We start from the raw sequence: 20,363 nt of genomic DNA, 5'->3' as shown, positions 1-20,363 counted from the left end.
ACTGGAGGCACTTGCGTTAGTGTATTTAACAAATGCTCTTACAATCCATGCTCTATATGTGTATTTAGATACATTCATTCACTTTACAAATACACAGTTGTAGTGTGGGGAATATAGCCAAGAGCAAAACAATAAAAATGCCCTGCTTTCATGGATCTTACATCTCTTGGTGTGAGGAAATAATAAACAATTAAGTACAACATATAGTGCCTTGAATAGTGACAAGTGCTATGAGAAAAATGAGGGCATGGGGGTAAGGTGTGTTGTGGGTGGTTAGGAGCAGATTGTAGTTTTATATGTGGTGATTAAGGAAGGCTGTGCTACACATGTGCTTTACCAAATGCAGTGAAGTGAGCAACCATGGGGCTATCTGGGTTAGAAGTGGTATGGTTATAAGGAGAGCAAGTACAAAGGCCCTGAGGTAGGGTCTTGCCTGGTATGTTAAGAGACCAGAATGGTTAGAAGGCTAGAGAAATAAGAGTGGGGCAGAGAGAGAAACAGAGGCTGAGTAGCAGGTGGGTCAGTGACAAATAGTGTAGGACTTTGTAGGTCATTGCAAATGCAAAAGTTGGCTTCTACTCTGCATAAAAGGAGAAACCAGTAGAAGGTTTTATCAGAGAATGACATGAAAATTTTAACAGGTATGTACGTATCCTTGACAAATAGGCAGCACTCTTTGGCTGTTTTATAAATGTATATAAATGTATATAAATGTAACTGTGCTGTATACCTCATCTTCTACTTTTGCTACTTGTTTCTGAAATCTACCCATGTTGTTATCTTTAATCTACTTTTTAATTCTGACTGCTGTGTCATATTTCATTGTGTACATGTGGCACATTTTACCTGTACATTTCTCTAGTAACAGAGGTTGGCATAGGTCCAAACTCAGAAACAGTCCTGTGATGAACTCTCTCAGCTGAGCCTCCTTATAGACTCAGGAGAGAGTTTCTCTGGGGTGTTTACCTCAGTGAGGGATTGCAAGGTGGGAGGGAGTATGCATTATTAATTCCACTAAGATTTTGCTTCAGGATCATGACCCCAGTTACAGTCTCACCAGCAGTGAGTGATATTTTGTATCTTCTCATCAAATTCTTACGTTTATCCTATAAGGCAAGTGAAGTAGGTAAGTTTCCTTGTGGGTGAGAAAACCTTAGAGACATCAAGCAAATAACCCTGGTTTATATAGTGAGGTGGAAGATCCAAGACTCAAATCCAAAATTTCAGACATAATGGTTGTTGCTCTTAGCACAGTACCCAGCACTGCCCCTTCTATGAATGAGACATCCATAGTAAAAAATATTGATGATGATGATGATGATGTTTGAGGTTTGAATTAACATTTTTTTTAATGTTTATTTGTTTTTGAGAGAGACAGAAACAGCATAAGCAGGGAGGGGCAGAGAGAGAGGGAGACACAGAATACGAAGCAGGCTCCGGGCTCTGAGCTGTCAGCACAGAACCCAACATGGGGCTTGAACCCACGAAGTGTGAGATTGTGACCTGAGCCACCCAGGCATCCTGAGGCTTGAATTTTTTTTTCATTACTGGACTAACCCAGTAAGCCTAGGACCTCCAAGTGTTTAGCACCATGTAGGAAGGTGTCTAATTAGGGTACTTAGCATTTCAAGACAAAATATATGGAATAAACTGTTTCATTATCTCATGAGGGTGAGCTAACAGGTTCAAATTTTTGTGGATGATTTTGGGGCTAGAAATTTATAAAGACTAATTGATTTTCAAAGTTTGGGGATTTGGATCAGATGTCAATATTAAACATTAGGTAGATTATATTAATTACATATTGTTTGGTAGGCACTGAGCTAACTACTTTATAGGCATCATTTATCTTAAACCTCACAATTACCCTATGAGTACTTTTGCTCTCATTTGACTGTTATTGAAGCTAAAGCACCAAGAAGTTGACTATTTGTCCAGAGTACCTAGTCTAAGGTTGAGTTGTATTTGAACCTGAACTGTGTACCTGCATAGCCTCCTTAGTCCTGACTACTAAACTGTGCTGCTTTCCTGTGAAAGAAGCTTTTATAATCTCTTCTTTTTGAAATTGAGGACAATTTCTTGTCATTTGGGGTGATATAGAGTAGCCATGGGAAGGACAGAGCTAATGGATAAGAATCTCCAGAAGGGCAGGGTATGAAGTATGAAAATGTCTCTGAGTGTCTTCATTATCCCTCTCTCTGTTTCCTGAAATGTGAACCTCTGACTTCGGACATCCCACCTATATTATAGGGCCTGAGCATGATGCCTTCAAAAAATTTGGCAATTCTTTTCCACCCTGTGTGGCTTATACCTGCCATGAATGACGTGAGGTCAAGGGTTCATCAGTTTGTTTTTCCTTCACACTTTCATTCTGCTTGTCTTCTACAAGGAAGGCAATACCATTTATATCTTTACCTAGATCCGTATTATAAATATTGTTTGGCTAAAAAGCATGTATCTCAAAGTCAATTAGATAGAAATTCTGGATTATGTTCTCTTTCAGGCTTCTATTCTCAGTGTGTGTATTTGTTAAACAAGTTTTTGTTGAGCATTAATTGAGCATCTAACTCACACTTTGATTAGGACACAGGCAGCTGAGCAGGAATTGTGACACATTAGGATAAATGGCACATGGGGTAAGCTGGGTGGTATGAGAGCACATAAGAAGGGCAGCATGAGGGTCAGGGAAGGCTCCTGAAAAGCAACTTTTGAGCTGGGAACTGAAAGAGAAGTAGGGGGTAGCTAAGTGAAGGGACAAGAGAGCATTAGAGACAGGTAACAGGGTGAACATGGACTTTCTCAGCTGGAGCAGCAGCTGGACAGGGTGTGAGGCTGGAGGAACCAGCACAGGTCAGATGATGAAGGAAGAAAGGACTAGGAAGGAAGGGCAGTGGGAAGCACTGAAGGGTTTGAAGCCTGGGGGTCGGTGTGGGACATATCAGTGACATTTACAGTGTAGCAAGATTCCATGAGTTAAGTATTGACTCTGTCTATGTTATGTGCTTATTAGTAAATCATAACCTTGAAACTGGTTGCCACTGGTGGGTGGTAAATAAGGAGTCTAGATGGATTTGTACACAGAAGCTTTGACCCATAGCATTAGGATTCCTTTTGATAATCTGTAGAGAAGACTTTTCAATTTTGACTTGACCTTTCTGTCTTTAAAAACCACTGACGACATTTCCTAAAATTCTCTCAAAATCAAAGCCTGAATAGTAGGAGAGTGAAGGCTGTTCAACTTTGTTTTCTCTGTTCTTCACTACTCATTTCTGGGGCATTGGTGTGAATTGTTCACCAAAGCCTTGTTCCACTCGAGGAGGGGTCCTTTTGAATTGCAGCAGCAGAGGAGGAGGAAGGAGGAACCACATGTAGGGTAGTGTTTCTTCATTAAGAAAATATCTTTGGCATATTGAGACCATGATTTGAGTGAGTGGAAAATAACTACCATGGAAAGTTAATAGGGAATTACAAGTCTGTGTTTTAATATAAACTCACAGAGTAGGGCATGGTCTCCAGATGGCTGGCAGTTGATATCACAGATGATGCAGGGTGTTTATAGAGCACAGTGTGGCCAGTGAGGAAACTGTCTGCAGAAGTGAGTTCTCCTTGTGTCCTGGAACCCAGACAGGGAGGATACAGAAGGAATTGTTTTGGTTGTAAGCTACTGAGCTAGGTGACCTACTTCTTTCCTTCCTCCCTATCACACTCTCACAATTGTGGATGCAAAAATTGTATTAAGTTTTGCCTGGTTACTTTGGGTGAGGTTAACTGAATGCTCAGAATTCACAAAATGGCCTTTCTGGCTCCTCTCCCTTAGTAATGGACACTTGGTTGGCTTATGCACCTATTTCTCTGGTATTTCCTCACCAGGCAGCCTGGTTTCTCTAGTTCTTACAGGTAGTTATGAAGGCCCTGCCTCTTTCTCTACCTCTCTTCTCACAGCGCCCCCTGTGGGCCTGTATGGGTAAAAGAAAAGGTTGGACTGTACATTCTTTGCCACCAGTACAGCTAAATGGATGATGTCGGATGAGGAGAAAGGGGGGCATCTGACCATGGGAGCTGATTTGGAGCTAAAGAATTTTAAGACTCTAGGACCAATATTTGTATTTTAAACTCAGAATATATGTACGAAATGGTCCTGTAACTGCAACAAGGTCCTCTAGTTCATGAATTAACGTGTCATAACTTATGCTCAAGCACCACACAAACATCCCATGTGTGAATTATTGCATAATAAATTCATGCCCTATTGTGTCCTACAGCTTAATTAGTACATGAAGCTACATGAGTTAGATGAACCCACATGAGATTTTGTCATGTAATGTGTAAAAAGGAGAATGTTGGGTGATATTTGACACTTATCTCAGGGGAAAGCAGGGTTGAGTTTTTTTAGTAATCTTTTGGTTTCAATATCTGATACTCGAGCTGCAACCAGGTGACATGGGACTTCTGGGCTTTGGTTAGCTGGTTGAAGACTGTTGTTCAGTAAATATTTATTGTTTATTTAGGCATTGTGAAGAGCTATCACATACCAGAAAATACAAAGCAGCAGCTTTGAAGCCTGAGTAACGGACCTCGGCAGCCCCAACTCACCTTGGCTTAACTCAGACTCACCAAACCTGATCCCAGACTCTGCTCCCTGGGCTTGCTACAGCTCTCTGATCCTGGAATCCTCTTCAGTTCCAGCTAGGATGCTGTGTCAGGCACTCCATAGATTTGGTCAAAAACTGGTACGCGGACCTGCGCCGAAGGAAACGGTGGCTGAGAATGACCCACGGAGAAGCCTGAACACTCTGGATTTAGTGGCCCTGGGTGTGGGCGGCACACTGGGTGTAGGTGTGTTTGTCCTGGCTTGTGAGGTGGTCAGAAATCAAGCAGGGCCATCTTTTGTGATTTGTGTTTTGGTGGCCGGCCTATTTTCTATGTTGATTGGGCTGTACTATGCAGAGATTAGTGCCCGGGTTCCCCATTCTGGCTTGGCATATATCTACAGTCATGTCATTATAGGTGAGCTCTGGGCTTTCATCACTGGCTGGAACCTCCTCCTCTCCATTGGTGCTAATGCAGTCATTTTTTTCCACATATTCTTCTTAGCTTTTGAGCACCTGCGTGTGACCCTGCATGAAATTATCTTACCACATGTTTCCCACCTCCTAGAAGACAATCTAGACTTCATTGTTATGTTTCTTCTGTGGTATCTCACAGAGTTGTGGTATATTTGCATTTCCTCAGTTATCAAAATGTTCACATTGGTGAAAATTTTGGTTCTAAGCTTTGTCATCATCTCTGGCTTCATTAAAGGGCACCTGTACAACTGGAAGCTCACAGAAGAGGACTATGCAATGGCTGGACTCAATGACACCTCCAGCTTGGGCCCTCTGGGCTCTGGGGGGTTTGTGTCTTTTGGCTTTGAGGGGATTCTCCGTGGAACAGCTACGTGTTTCTATGTATTTACAGGTTTTGAGGAAATTGTTACTAGACTTGGAGAAGCCCAAAACCCCCAACGTTCCATCCCCAGGGGCATTGTGATTTCACTGTTCATCTGCTTTGTGCTGTATTTTGGTGTCTCTTTAGCACTTACACTTATGGTGCCTTACTACAAGCTTAAACCTGGGAGCATCTTGCCTGAGGCATTTCTCCTTATAGGCTGGGCCCCTGCCTACTATGTGGTAGTGTTTGTATTTTTGTTTTTTTTTTTTAGAAATAGGATTGACCTTATTTTACTCACATATCAACTGTTACATGATATGGCAGTAGATGGCCTCCTGTTCCCTGTCTGTGCCAGGATCCTTACCTGGAGTATCCTCCAGCATGGGATTATTGTAATTTTTTACATTATTGCAATAATCATGTTCTTCTTCTTTGGACTCACTGATCTTGTGGACCTCATGCTTATTGGGTCCCTGATGTCTTACTCCATGGTTGCTATTTGTGTTCTCATCATCAGGTATCAGCCTGAGAGGAGGAATGGGGGAAATGAATCAGAGGTGCTGGAGGAGAATGGACATATAGTAGAGAGGCTGACTCTACAGGGACTACTTTTTCCAGGCAGCCCCACCCCCACTCCACTCTCTGGCCGGGTTGTCTATGTTTGTTCCTCACTGCTTGCTCTGCTGCTAATTCTCCTTTGCCTGGTGCTGGCCCAGTGGCCAGTTCTGCTTTCTGGAGACCCAGTGTGGATTTCAGTGGCTGTGCTTCTCCTGGTGCTCATCACTGGGATCACTGGGGTCATCTGGAGACAGCCACAGAGCTCTAGTCCCCTTCACTTTAAGGTCCCTGCTCTGCCTTTCCTCCCACTACTGAGCGTCTTTGTGAATGTTTGCCTTATGATGCAGATGTCAGCTGCCACCTGGGCCCAATTTGGTGTCTGGATGCTGATTGGGTTTGCTATCTACTTCAGCTATGGGATCCAGTACAGTCTGGTCTCTAACTGAACTTAAACTAGGTCCAAAACTGTAGACCTTGAACTCAGTAGTTCCAGTATCTATTATTTTTACTATTATTATTTTTTACTTATCTAATTTTCCATTGTGCCTGTAGCTGCTCACTGGGTTTTAAAAATATATTATTAAAAATGGGGCACCGGGGTGGCTCAGTCAGTTAAGCATTTGACTTCAAAGCTCAGGTCATGATCTCATGGTTTGTGGCTTCAAGCCCCATGTTGGGCTCTATGCTAACAGCTCAGAGCCTGGAGCCTGTTCTGATTTTGTGTCTCCCTCTCTCTCTCCCCCTCCCCACTCACACTCTAACTCTCTCTGTCTCTCAAAAATAAACATTAAAAATATAAAAATATTATTTAAAAAACTATAAAAAATGTTTTTCTTTTCTTTGATAAAATATCCAGTAGTGGTGGGGTGCCTGGCTGGCTCAGTCAGTAAAGCATGTGACTCTTGAACTAAGGGGTGATGAGTTAGAGCCCCATATTGGGTGTAGAGTTTACTTAAAAAATATGCAGTAGCAGAATTACTGGATTACAGAGTATTTCTATTTTTCATTTTTTGAGGAACCTGCATACTGCTTTCCATAGTGGCTGAACCAATTTACATTCCTACCAATAGTACATGAGGATTCCTTTCTCTCCTGATCCTGGCCAACATTTGTTTTTCTTGTCTTTTTGATTTTAGTCATTCTGACAGGTACGAAGTGATATCTTATTGTAGTATTAATATACATTTTCCTGATGATTACTAGGAGTAAATATCTTTCCTGTGTCTATTGACCATCTGTATGTCTCTTTGGAAAAATGTATATTTAGATAGTCTGACCATATTTTTAATTGGATTACTTGGTTTTCTGGTGTTGACTTGTATAAGTTATTTATGTGTTTTGGATATTAACCCCTTATTTGATGTATCATTTACAAATATCTTCTCCTGTTCAGTAGGTAGCCTTTTTGTTTTGTTGATGGTGTCCTTTTCAGGGCAAAAAAATTTAGTTACATGAATTAAAAAAGATAGATGCATCCCTATGTTTATTGGAGCATTATTTATAAAATCCAAGATATGTGGGGGGAAAAAGATGAAATATGGCCCAAGCCATTATGGAGCATATCTTCTAATCCAAGGGGTAAAGTATAGCTGTAACACAAAGTAGAAAGTGTTGTCATAGGGAAATGCAAATAATGTGTCTTGGGCATTCAGAGTGCAGGATGATCATTTGTGGCTGGCACAGTGACTAGTAAAATGAAAGAAGACTTTGTAGAGGAATGGCCTTTGAGTGGGCTCTCTACAAGGATGGATAGGATTTTGTCACATGTGGGCAAGAGGGAGGAACTTAGGCACAGAGAACAACAGGAAAAGCACAAGAAATGAAGCAGTGTCAGAGCACACTGAGCATGCAGTGTAGCCTGAGCCTTGGCTGTGAGAGGGGACAACAGAATGTGCACAGGTGGATTGGAGCCAGGGCTTTCCTCTGAGCACAAAGCACTTTGGCTTTGAACCCACTACCCATGCTGAATATTCCTGGAGTTGGTTCTTCTACTTGGAAATATCTCCATTCTTGGACTTTAAATTTCGGTACTGTTGTCTGCTTTATTCCACCTGCTCTGAAAGTGCACAGCTGAGACCCAAGTGTCTTGGGTTCTGGTGTTGTTCCACCATGAACTATCAATGTGACCTTGAACAAACCGCTCAGTTCCATCAATGCTCTGCTTATTTATCTGTAACATGAAAGGTCAGGACTTATCATTTCTAAAGTTTCATTTACTTAAAAATTCTAGGACTTCTGATTCTTCTTTCCTTTACTTTCTCCACTAGATCTCTCTACTGTGTGGGGTCTGAATGTGAATCCCACCCACTTTTCACTACAGCCCATTGTTGGTGCTGTAGAGCTCCAATAAATAATACCCCATTTTACCCTCCTCTGTTTAGAACCAAGTGATAATCAAGATATAGAGACATATGATTAAATAATCAGCCACAAGCTAACTGGTTTGCCAAGCCCACATCATTAAATTAGACAGACTTACTCCTCATCACAAGAAGTGCTGGACACACCCTGCTTCCACCACAAGAGACAGTCTGCTTTTATTAGATTTTCTGTTGTATGAGCAAGTTGGCATGCAAGTGTCCTGTGGACAAGTTGGTTCTGGATTAATAAAGAAAATCAACACAAGAATGGAAGGGGATGAGCTGGGCATACTCACAGTTGTGTCTTCAACTCACTAATCAAATTCTCAGTGAAAGAGGGTGTGGAGAGAGGCCAGGAATAGTAATCTGCTAGTGATGGCTCAAACTCCAGCTCCTGCAGCTCACTTGGAGGGCTTGTGAAAACCTGCTCCCAGTGTTTGGAATACAGTACATCTGGGGCGGGGGGGGGGGGCAGAACTTGTACTTCTAACAGTTTCCAGGTGATACTGATGCTGCTGGTCCAGGGACCACACTTTGAAAACCAAGGCTCCAGCTGAAGTCCCTCCACATGTAAAAACGAAGGGAAGCAAACAAAGTGCCCTTTTAACATCTACCTTCATTTTTGAAACATTTAGATTAAAATACCATCATTAATCTTTTCACAGTGGGGAAATCATAGTGAATGATTTCACAGTGCATATGTAGATCAAATCACCACAATGTACACTTTAAATATCTTACAGTTGTATAGGTCAGTTATACCTCATTATGGCTGAAAGTAAATATATATATTCCACATGTCTCTGTGTGTCTTTATTTATTTTATTCCCTGATTGAAGATCATAGGTTATGAGTGTATCTTGTTCACTCCTCCTGAGCATCCAGCTGGGGCCAGGAGCATAATGAGTATATAATAAATTCATGTTGAATTGAATTGAGCCTTACGCATTTCTTTGGTACTGAAAATTCTCTTTCCTTTCAGTCTACCACTGTGCTACTCTTTTAATACTATCTTTTGGGGACTTCCTTGACAACTAGCTTTTCTTTCTGTCCAGAACTATATCTATAACTCTATGTGGAGCTATACCCAGCATCTAGAACTGTACCCAGGCACTTCTAGTTTTTCCTTTGTGTGGCTCTGCCTGAGTTATGGTGACTGTCCTGTCTGTTCCATCATATTGGAGTCTTGTTCAGGGCAAGGAGTAAGTTCTCCCTTTCCTCTAGACCCAAGAGTAAGAACAGTGTTGTTCCTTCAAAGAGAAACAGGGAAAATACAGCCCTGGACAGGAGAATGCCTGACATGACCTCTCCTGGTCCTGCTCCATCTGTTTCTGTGGCATGTGTGGAGGGGCTGGAAATAGTGAAATTGATAGAAGACCCAATTGCTCTACCTGACTTCAGGGAATCACTGAAGAGGACACTGGATACCAGCTCCTTTAGATGCTTTGTTGAGAGACTGGTATATAATTTTGTGAGATAATCTAAGATTCTTTGGGGAGAGAGAAGTTTTCCCCCAAGTGGGGAGAAGCACAGACTGAAATAAGAGGAATTGGGAACTGGATAGGTATGAAGGCATCATTACTTTGTAAGGGAAGGTGTGAGTAGAAACTGAGAAAGATGTATTGATCAAGAGACACTGGAGGTGGACGCCTGTGGAGAAATTTGGGAAATATAAGATGGATAAAAGAATTGGAAAAGAAATGGGGCAGCAATTCCAGGCTACATGGACCTTTAAGAGTCATGAAAGAATGGGACTTTTGTGAGGGATGTGTTGCTTCACATTTTAAGGGAAATTATGGAACAGGTTTGTACTGTGTATTGTGCCCTGGAGCAAGATTCCTGAATCAGGAAAGGGTGAGATATGGGTTCTCATTGTCATCTGGAAGATAGACAGAAGGATGTGGGCACATAGACTCTTCATGGGAGAGAGTTGTGTCAACTGGTATCGTCATCTAGGCCCTTGCTCTTTGACGTGTGCTCCATGGACCAGAAGCATGGCTGTCACGTGGGAACATGCTAGAAATGCAGAATCTGAGGCCCCACCCAGACCTACTGAATCAGAATCTACATTTTTAACAGACTTCCAAGTGATCTCTATGCTCCTTCCAGTTTGAGAGGCACTAGCCTTACATGATGGATGATAGGTGTCTGGCCTCAGATGAGCCTATGGAAGATTTGAAAACTTTGGAACTGGGAACACAAGAGGAGGGGCCTAGGCTTGGAAATTGAATTTCGACTAGAGAGAGAAGGGTGGGGGCCCTGACTGCCCTCCTGTCCCCAGGCCTCTCACACCAGTCACTGTGTTAGGATTTGTCACTATGCCCACTTTAGGAAAATGTCTGCTCTGCCCACGCTGGAGTCTGCCTGGTCCTCAGGGGCTCTCCTGGGGCAGGCATCTCATGGGTCCGGACTGATGCCAGTTCTGTTTCCTCTACTTCATATGATGGCCTGAAAGGGATTGTAGAGGCCATATTATTCATGACGAGGCTCAGGGTTGTACTCTCCTAATCAAATGAGTGATAACTTGATGATACTAATTGAGGAGGTTATAGAGGTTGGGGGGATTGAAGTTGGAGTTCTTAATTTTCTGTCCTGGAAATTAGGATATTTTCATCCTTCAAAAACTTTCAAAAACTTTAAGGAGAGACCAGATGACTGCACAAGATGACTAAATCAATTATTTTTAAGGAAACTTTTGAAGTTTTTAAATGGTTAATAACAAAATATATGAGACCTATAATTACAGGGACCTGGGATGATTGGCAATGCATCAGTGTTACCAGGTGGGCATTTGAGAATTTTCTTCAGTCTTTGAGGGTTTGTGTACCTCAGCCCAATCAGAGTGAGTATAAAGAGGGACCAGTATGGAAGGAAAACATATTGAGATAGAAGATGGAGAAGAATTTCTGAGATTAGACAGTGACCAGGGGATATGGGAGGGAGCAGGCTCTCTGGCCATGCACATGGCTGTCTCACTTGGGTTTGGAATGACTCGGATGGGCTCCTGTCCAGAAACAGGGTAATGTACAAAATGAGCTCTCAAAATCTTTTTCATCTCAAGAATTCTCCAGTGAACTCCTGAAATAAGAGGCTGGGATGGATATTTGGTGTATATCAGGTGGCGAGGCATGGGAATGATGAATGGCAGAAGAAAAAAACAATTTATTAGATCATTGAAATCTGAAAATTTTAAAACACGGATTGGAGGTAGGAGAATAAATTGCATGTTACAGTTCAAATAAGAGTTTTAGGCTTCCATGTTATTCCTTTCTCTATGTATTTATCTTGTCTCATTGATGAAATTTTAAAACCTCCTAAGGGAAAAGAACATCTCTCTTTTATATATGGCTTGTTTATATCTGCAATGCCCCCAAAACGGTGACAAAAATAATAACTACCTTTGGCTGAGTAGTATGCTCTCTATTTTGCTCAATTATTTTACATAATCACCTATTTCATACAAGAATTGTATGAGGTGAGAATTATTATGCTCATCTTACCATAGTTGAAACTAATGCTCAGAGAGGTTAAATAATTGCTGCAGGTGAGTCGTGAAGCTAGGATTTGTGCTGAGTTTGAGCAAAACATATGCAACTAAGCCCTGAGCTACACTCTCTGTGGGGTAGTGGCTCAAAAGGGGTAGAAGATCACTGAAACTTGATGGCATAGAGGTAATTGAAGGGCAGTGGATAATTCCAAATAGTGAGTCATGAGAAAATAATTTCTTTTTGTTTTGTAGAGTGTAGTTGGAGAAACACTTAGTGACACATGCAAGCTTCTACTCAGACATTTTCTCATTCCCCATCACTGTCCCCAATCCTGTAGTCAGGAGCTTGGACTCCTCACCCAGGAATGAGGCTGGGCACATACATTCATAAAGCACCTCATTAAAGTTATGTATGTGCTTAGTATATGGACATGTTTTTTTTATTTTATTTTTTAAATTTACGTCCAAATTAGTTAACGTATAGTGCAACAATGATTTCCAGAGTAGATTCCTTAATGACCCCTACCCATTTAGTCCATCCCCCGTCCCAGAACCTCTCCAGTAACCCTCTGTTTGTTCTCCATTTTTAAGAGTCTCTTCTCTTTTGTCCCCCTCCCTGTTTTTATATTATTTTTTGCATCCCTTCCCTTATGTTCATCTGTTCTGTGTCTTAAAGTCCTCATATGAGTGAAGTCATATGATATTTGTTTTTGACTGACTAATTTCACTTAGCATAATACCCTCCAGTTCCATCCACGTAGTTGCAAATGGCAAGATTTCATTCTTTTTGATTGCTGAGTAATACTCCATTGTATATATATATACCACATCTTCTTTATCCATTCATCCATCGATGGACATTTTGGCTCTTTCCATATTTTGGCTATTGTTGATAGTGCTGCTATAAACATTGGGGTGCATGTGTCCTTTCAAAACAGCATACCTGGATCCCTTGGATAAATACCTAGTAGTGCATTGCTGGGTCATAGGGTAGTACTATTTTTTTTTCAATATATGAAATTTATTGTCAAGTTGGTTTCCATACAACACCCAGTGCTCATCCCAAAAGGTGCCCTCCTCAATACCCATCACCCACCCTCCCCTCCCTTCCACCCCCCATCAACCCTCAGTTTGTTCTCAGTTTTTAACAGTCTCCTATGCTTTGGCTCTCTCCCACTCTAACCTCTTTTTTTTCTCCTTCCCCTCCCCCATGGGTTTCTGTTAAGTTTCTCAGGATCCACATAAGAGTGAAACCATATGGTATCTGTCTTTCTCTGTATGGCTTATTTCACTTAGCATCACACTCTCCAGTTCCATCCACGTTGCTACAAAAGACCATATTTCATTCTTTCTCATTGCCATGTAGTATTCCATTGTGTATATAAACCACAATTTCTTTATCCATTCATCAGTTGATGGTCATTTAGGCTCTTTCCATAATTTGGCTATTGTTGACAGTGCTGCTATAAACATTGGGGTACAAGTGCCCCTATGTATCAGTACTCCTTTATCCCTTGGGTAAATTTCTAGCAGTGCTATTGCTGGGTCATAGGGTAGGTCTATTTCTAATTTTCTGAGGAACCTCCACACTGTTTTCCAGAGCGGCTGCACCAATTTGCATTCCCACCAACAGTGCAAGAGGGTTCCCATTTCTCCACATTCTCTCCAGCATCTATAGTCTCCTGATTTGTTCATTTTGGCCACTCTGACTGGCGTGAGGTGATATCTGAGTGTGGTTTTGATTTGTATTTCCCTGATAAGGAGCGACGTTGAACATCTTTTCATGTGCCTGTTGGCCATCCGGATGTCTTCTTTAGAGAAGTGTCTATTCATGTTTTCTGCCCATTTCTTCACTGGGTTATTTGTTTTTCGGGTGTGGAGTTTGGTGAGCTCTTTATAGATTTTGGATACTAGCCCTTTGTCCAATATGTCATTTGCAGATATCTTTTTCCATTCCGTTGGTTGCCTTTAAGTTTTGTTGGTTGTTTCCTTTGCTGTGCAGAAGCTTTTTGTCTTCATAAGGTCCCAGTAATTCACTTTTGCTTTTAATTCCCTTGCCTTTGGGGATGTGTCGAGTAAGAGATTGCTACGGCTGAGGTCAGAGAGGTCTTTTCCTGCTTTCTCCTCCAGGGGTTAGATGGTTTCCTGACTCACATTCAGGTCCTTTATCCATTTTGAGTTTATTTTTGTGAATGGTGTGAGAAAGTGGTCTAGTTTCAACCTTCTGCATGTTGCTGTCCAGTTCTCCCAGCACCATTTGTTAAAGAGGCTCTCTTTTTTCCATTGGATGTTCTTTCCTGCTTTGTCAAAGATGAGTTGGCCATACGTTTGTGGGTCTAGTTCTGGGATTTCTATTCTATTCCATTGGTCTATGTGTCTGTTTTTGTGCCAATACCATGCTGTCTTGATGATGACAGCTTTGTAGTAGAGGCTAAAGTCTGGGATTGTGATGCCTCCTGCTTTGGTCTTCTTCTTCAAAATTACTTTGGTTATTCGGGGCCTTTTGTGGTTCCATATGAATTTTAGGATGGCTTGTTCTAGTTTCGCGAAGAATGCTGGTGCAATTTTGATTGGGATTGCATTGAATGTGTAGATAGCTTTGGGTAGTATTGACGTTTTGACAATATTTATTCTTCCAATCCATGAGCAGGGAATGTCTTTCCATTTCTTTATATCTTCTTCAATTACCTTTATAAACTTTCTATAGTTTTCAGCATACAGATCTTTTGCATCTTTGGTTAGATTTATTCCTAGGTATTTTATGCTTCTTGGTGCCATTGTGAATGGGATCAGTTTCTTTATTTGTTTTTCTGTTGCTTCATTGTTAGTGTATAAGAATGCAACTGATTTCTGTACATTGATTTTGTATCCTGCAACTTTGCTGAATTCAGGTATCAGTTCTAGCAGACTTTTGGTGGAGTCTATCGGGTTTTCCATGTATAATATCATGTCATCTGCAAAAAGCGAAAGCTTGACTTCATCTTTGCCAATTTTGATGCCTTTGATTTCCTTTTGTTGTCTGATTGCTGATGCTAGAACTTCCAACACTATATTAAACAACAGCGGTGAGAGTGGGCATCCCTGTCGTATTCCTGATCTCAGGCAGAAAGCTCTGTTTTTCCCCATTGAGGATGATGTTAGCTGTGGGCTTTTCCTAAATGGCTTTTATGATGTGTAAGTATGTTCCTTCTATCCCGACTTTCTCAAGGGTTTTTATTAAGAAAGGGTGCTGGATTTTGTCAAAGGCCTTTTCTGCATCAATTGACAGGATCATATGGTTCTTGTCTTTTTTTTTTTTTTTATTAATGTGATGTATCACGTTGATTGATTTGCGAATGTTGAACCAGCCCTGCATCCCAGGAATGAATCCCATTTGATCATGGTGAATAATTCTTTTTATATGCTGTTGAATTCAATTTGCAAGTATCTTATTGAGAATTTTTGCATCCATATTCATCAGGGATATTGGCCCGTAGTTCTCTTTTTTTCCTGGGTCTGTGTCTGGTTTAGGAATCAAAGTAATACTGGCTTCATAGAATGAGTCTGGAAGTTTTCCTTCCCTTTCTATTTCTTGGAATAGCTTGAGAAGGATAGGTATTATCTCTGCTTTAAACGTCTGGTAGAACTCCCCTGGGAAGCCATCTGGTCCTGGACTCTTACTTGTTGGGAGATTTTTGATAACCGATTGAATTTCTTCGCTGGTTATGGGTCTGTTCAAGCTTTCTATTTCCTCCTGATTGAGTTTTGGAAGAGTGTGGGTGTTTAGGAATTTGTCCATTTCTTCCAGGTTGTCCAATTTGTTGGCATATAATTTTTCATAGTATTCCCTGATAATTGTTTCTATCTCTGAGGGATTGGTTGTAATAATCCCATTTTCATTCATGATTTTATCTATTTGGGTCATCTCCCTTTTTTTTTTTAAGAAGCCTGGCTAGAGGTTCGTCAATTTTGTTTATTTTTTCAAAAAACCAACTCTTGGTTTCGTTGATCTGCTCTACAGTTTTTTTAGATTCTATATTGTTTATTTCTGCTCTGATTTTTATTATTTCTCTTCTTCTGCTGGGTTTAGGCTCCCTTTGCTGTTCTGCTTCTAGTTCCTTTAGGTATGCTGTTAGATTTTGTATTTGGGATTTTTCTTGTTTCTTGAGATAGGCCTGGATTGCGATGTATTTTCCTCTCAGGACTGCCTTCGCTGCGTCCCAAAGCGTTTGGATTGTTGTATTTTCATTTTTGTTTGTTTCCATATAGTTTTTAATTTCTTCTCTAATTGCCTGGTTGACCCACTCATTCGTTAGTAAGGTGTTATTTAACCTCCATGCTTTTGGAGGTTTTCCAGACTTTTTCCTATGGTTTATTTCAAGCTTCATACCATTGTGGTCTGAAAGTATGTATGGTATAATTTCAATTCTTGTGAACTTATGAAGGGCTGTTTTGTGACCCAGTATATGATCTATCTTGGAGAATGTTCCATGTGCACTCGAGAAGAAAGTATATTCTGTTGTTTTGGGATGCAGAGTTCTAAATATATCTGTCAAGTCCATCTGATCCAATGTATCATTCAGGGCCCTTGTTTCTTTATTGACCATGTGTCTAGATGATCTATCCATTTCTGTAAGTGGAGTGTTAAAGTCCCCTGCAATTACCACATTCTTATCAATAAGGTTGCTTATGTTTGTAATTGTTTTATATATTTGGGTGCTCTGGTATTTGGCGCATAGACATTTATAATTGTTAGCTCTTCCTGATGGATAGACCCTGTAATTATTATATAATGCCTTTCTTCATTTCTTGTTACAGCCTTTAATTTAAAGTCTAGTTTGTCTGATGTAAGTATGGCTACTCCAGCTTTCTTTTGGCTTCCAGTCGCATGATAAATAGTTCTCCATCCCCTCACTCTCAATCTAAAGGCGTCCTCAGGTCTAAAATGAGTCTCTTGTAGACAGCAAATAGATGGGTCTTGTTTTTTTTTTATCCATTCTGATGCCCTATGTCTTTTGGTTGGCGCATTTAATCCATTTACATTCAGTGTTATTATAGAAATATATGGGTTTAGAGTCATTGTGATGTCTGTATGTTTTATGCTTGTAGTGATGTGTCTGGGACTTTGTCTCATAGGATCCCCCTTAGGATCTCTTGTAGGGCTGGTTTAGTGGTGACAAATTCCTTCAGTTTTTGTTTGTTTGGGAAGAACTTTATCTCTCCTTCTATTCTAAATGACAGACTTGCTGGATAAAGGATTCTCGGCTGCATATTTTTTCTGTTTAGCACACTGAAGATCTCGTGCCAATTCTTTCTGGCCTGCCAAGTTTCAAAAGAGAGATCAGTCACGAGTCTTATAGGTCTCCCTTTATATGTGAGGGCACGTTTACCCCTTGCTGCTTTCAGAATTTTCTCTTTATCCTTGTATTTTGCCAGTTTCACTATGATATGTCGTGCAGAAGATCGATTCAAGTTACGTCTGAAGGGAGTTCTCTGTGCCTCTTGGATTTCAATGCCTTTTTCCTTCCCCAGTTCAGGGAAGTTCTCAGCTATAATTTCTTCAAGTACCCCTTCAGCACCTTTCCCTCTCTCTTCCTCCTCTGGGATACCAATTATGCATATATTATTTCTTTTTAGTGTATCACTTAGTTCTCTAATTTTCCCCTCATACTCCTGGATTTTTTTTTTATCTCTCTTTCTCTCAGCTTCCTCTTTTTCCATAACTTTATCTTCTAGTTCACCATTCTCTCCTCTGCCTCTTCAATCCGAGCCGTCGTGGTTTCCATTTTGTTTTGCATTTTGTTTAAAGCATTTTCCAGCTCCTTGTGACTGTTCCTTAGTCCCTTGATCTCTGTAGCAAGAGATTCTCTGCTGTCCTGTATACTGTTTTCAAGCCCAGAGATTAATTTTATGACTATTATTCTAAATTCACTTTCTGTTATATTATTTAAATCCTTTTTGATCGGTTCATTGGCTGTTGTTATTTCCTGGAGATTCTTCTGAGAGGAATTCTTCCGTTTGGTCATTTTGGATAGTCCCTGGAGTGGTGAGGACCTGCAGGGCACTTCCCTGTGCTGTGGTGTATAACTGGAGTTGGTGGGCAGGGCCGCAGTCAGACCTGATGTCTGCCTCCAGCCCACTGCTGGGGCCACAGTCAGACTGGTGTGTGCCTTCTCTTCCCCTCTCCTATGGGCGGGATTCACTGTGGGGTGGCGTGGCCGTCTGGGCTACTTGCACACTGCCAGGCTTGTGGTGCTGGGGATCTGGAGTATTAGCTGGGGTGGGTAGGCAAGGTTCACGGGGGCAGGAGGGGCAGGCTTAGCTCACTTCTCCTTAGGTGATCCACTTCAGGAGGGGCCCTGTGGCAGCGGGAGGGAGTCAGATACCCTGCTGGAGGTTTGGCTCCACAGAAGCACAGAGTTGGGTGTTTGCACGGAGCGAGCAAGTTCCCTGGCAGGAACTGGTTCCCTTTGGGATTTTGGCTGGGGGATGGGCAAGGGAGATGGCGCTGGCGAGCGCCTTTGTTCCCTGCCAAGCTGAGCTCTGTCCTCTGTGGGCTCAGAAGCTCTCCCTCCCTTTGTCCTCCAGCCTTCCGCTTTCCGAGCAGAGCTGTTAACTTATGACCTCCCAGACGCTAAGTCGCGCTTGCTGTCGGAACACAGTCTGTCAGGCCCCTCCGCTTTTGCCAGCCAGACTCCGGGGCTCTGCTTGGCCGGCGAGCCGCCCCTCCACCCCGGCTCCCTCCCGCCAGTCCGTGGAGCGTGCACCGCCTCGCCGCCCTTCCTACCCTCTTCCATGGGCCTCTTGTCTGGCTTGACTCTGGAGACTCCGTTCTGCTAATCCTCTGGCGGTTTTCTGGGTTATTTAGGCAGGTGTAGGTGGAATCTAAGTGATCAGCAGGACACACAGCGAGCCCAGCGTCCTCCTACGCTGCCATCTTCCCAGCATTCAGGGTATTACTATTTTTAATTTTTTGAGGAAACTCCACACTGTTTTCCAGAGTGCTGCATCAGCTTGCATTCCCACCAGCAGTGCAAAAGAGTTCCTCTTTCTCTGCATCCTTTCTCATTGCTCATTTTATTGGCATTTTATTTGTTGTTGCCTGAGTTGTTAATGTTAGCCATTCTGACAGGTGTAAGGTGGTATCTCATTGTGGTTATGATTTGTATTTCCCTGATGATGAGTGATGTTGAGCATTTTTTTTTTTCATGTGTCGGTTGGTCATCTGGATGTCTTCTTTGGAGAAGTGTCCATTCATGCCTTTTGCCAATTTCTTTACTGGTTTGTTTTTGGGTGCTGAGTTTGATAAGTTTTTACAGATTTTAGATACTAACCCTTTATCTGATATGTCGTTTGGAAATATCTTCTCCCATTCTATTGGTTACCATTTAGTTTTGCTGATTGTTTCCTTCACTGTGTGTGCAGAAGATTTTTATTTTGAGGAGATCCCAGTAGTTCATTTTTCCTTTTGTTTCCCTTGCCTCTGGAGACATGTTGAGTAAGAACTTGCTGTGGTCAAGATCAAAGAGGTTTTTGCCTGCTTTCTCCTTGAGGATTTTGATGGCTTCCTGTCTTACATTTAGGTTTTTAATCCATTTTGAATTTGTTTTTGTGTATAGTGTAAGAAAGTGGTCAAGGATCATTCTTCTGCATGTCGCTGTCCAGTTTTCCCAGGACCACTTGCTGAAGAGACTGTCTTTATTCCAATGGATATTCTTTCCTGCTTTGTCAAAGATTAGCTGACCATATGTTTGTGGGTCCATTTCTGGGTTCTCTTTTATGTTCCATTGATCTGAGTGTTTGTTTTTGTGCCAGTACCATACTGTCTTCATGATTATAGCTTTGTAGTATAGCTTGATGTTTGGGATTGTGATGCATCCTGCTTTGCTTTTCTTTTTCAAGATTGCTTTGGCTATTTGGGGTCTTTTCTGGTTCCATACAAATTTTAGGATTGTTTTCTATAGCTCTGTGAAGAATGCTGGTATTATTTTGATAGGGATTCCATTGAATATGTAGATTGCTTTGGGTAGTATTGACATTTTAACAATATTTGTTCTTCCTATCCATGAGCATGGAACCTTTTTCCATTTTTTTTGTGTGTCTTCTTCAATTTGTTTCATAAGGTTATAGAATTCAGTGTATAGATTTTTCACCTCTTTGGTTAGATTTATTCCCAGCTATTTTTATTTATTTTTTTTTAATTTCTTTTTCAACGTTTATTTATTTGTGGGACAGAGAGAGACAAAGCATGAACGGGGGAGGGGCAGAGAGAGAGGGAGACACAGAATCGGAAACAGGCTCCAGGCTCTGAGCCATCAGCCCAGAGCCTGACGCGTATTCCCAGCTATTTTATGATTTTTGGTTCAATTGTAAGTGGGATAGATTCCTTGATTTCTCTTTCTGTCGCTTCATTGTTGGTGTATAGGAATGCAACAGATTTCTGTGCATTGATTTTATATTCTGCAACTTTGCTGAATTCATACATCAGTTATAGCAGTTTTCTGGTGGCATATTTTGGGTTTTCCATATAAGGTATCATGTCATCTGTG

General features: G+C 41.4%; 2 protein-coding genes across 2 annotated transcripts in view; both read left to right on the top strand.

Moving 5' to 3' along the window:
- The window catches only part of LOC101094430 (cationic amino acid transporter 3-like), a 43,585-nt gene extending 36,940 nt beyond the window's left edge, over nucleotides 1-6,645 (top strand). The window contains 1 exon segment of the mRNA XM_045061501.1: nucleotides 4,509-6,645. Coding sequence (XP_044917436.1) covers nucleotides 4,692-6,521 — 1,830 coding nt within the window. The 5' untranslated portion in view covers nucleotides 4,509-4,691 and the 3' untranslated portion in view covers nucleotides 6,522-6,645.
- The window catches only part of LOC101094682 (cationic amino acid transporter 3-like), a 189,616-nt gene that overhangs the window by 36,931 nt on the left and 132,322 nt on the right, over nucleotides 1-20,363 (top strand). The gene's annotated exons all lie outside the window — the stretch shown is intronic.

Source organism: Felis catus, chromosome B4, assembly GCF_018350175.1.
Source record: "Felis catus isolate Fca126 chromosome B4, F.catus_Fca126_mat1.0, whole genome shotgun sequence".
Classification (NCBI taxonomy): domain Eukaryota; kingdom Metazoa; phylum Chordata; class Mammalia; order Carnivora; family Felidae; genus Felis; species Felis catus.
This window is presented reverse-complemented; position numbering and strand designations above follow the sequence as displayed.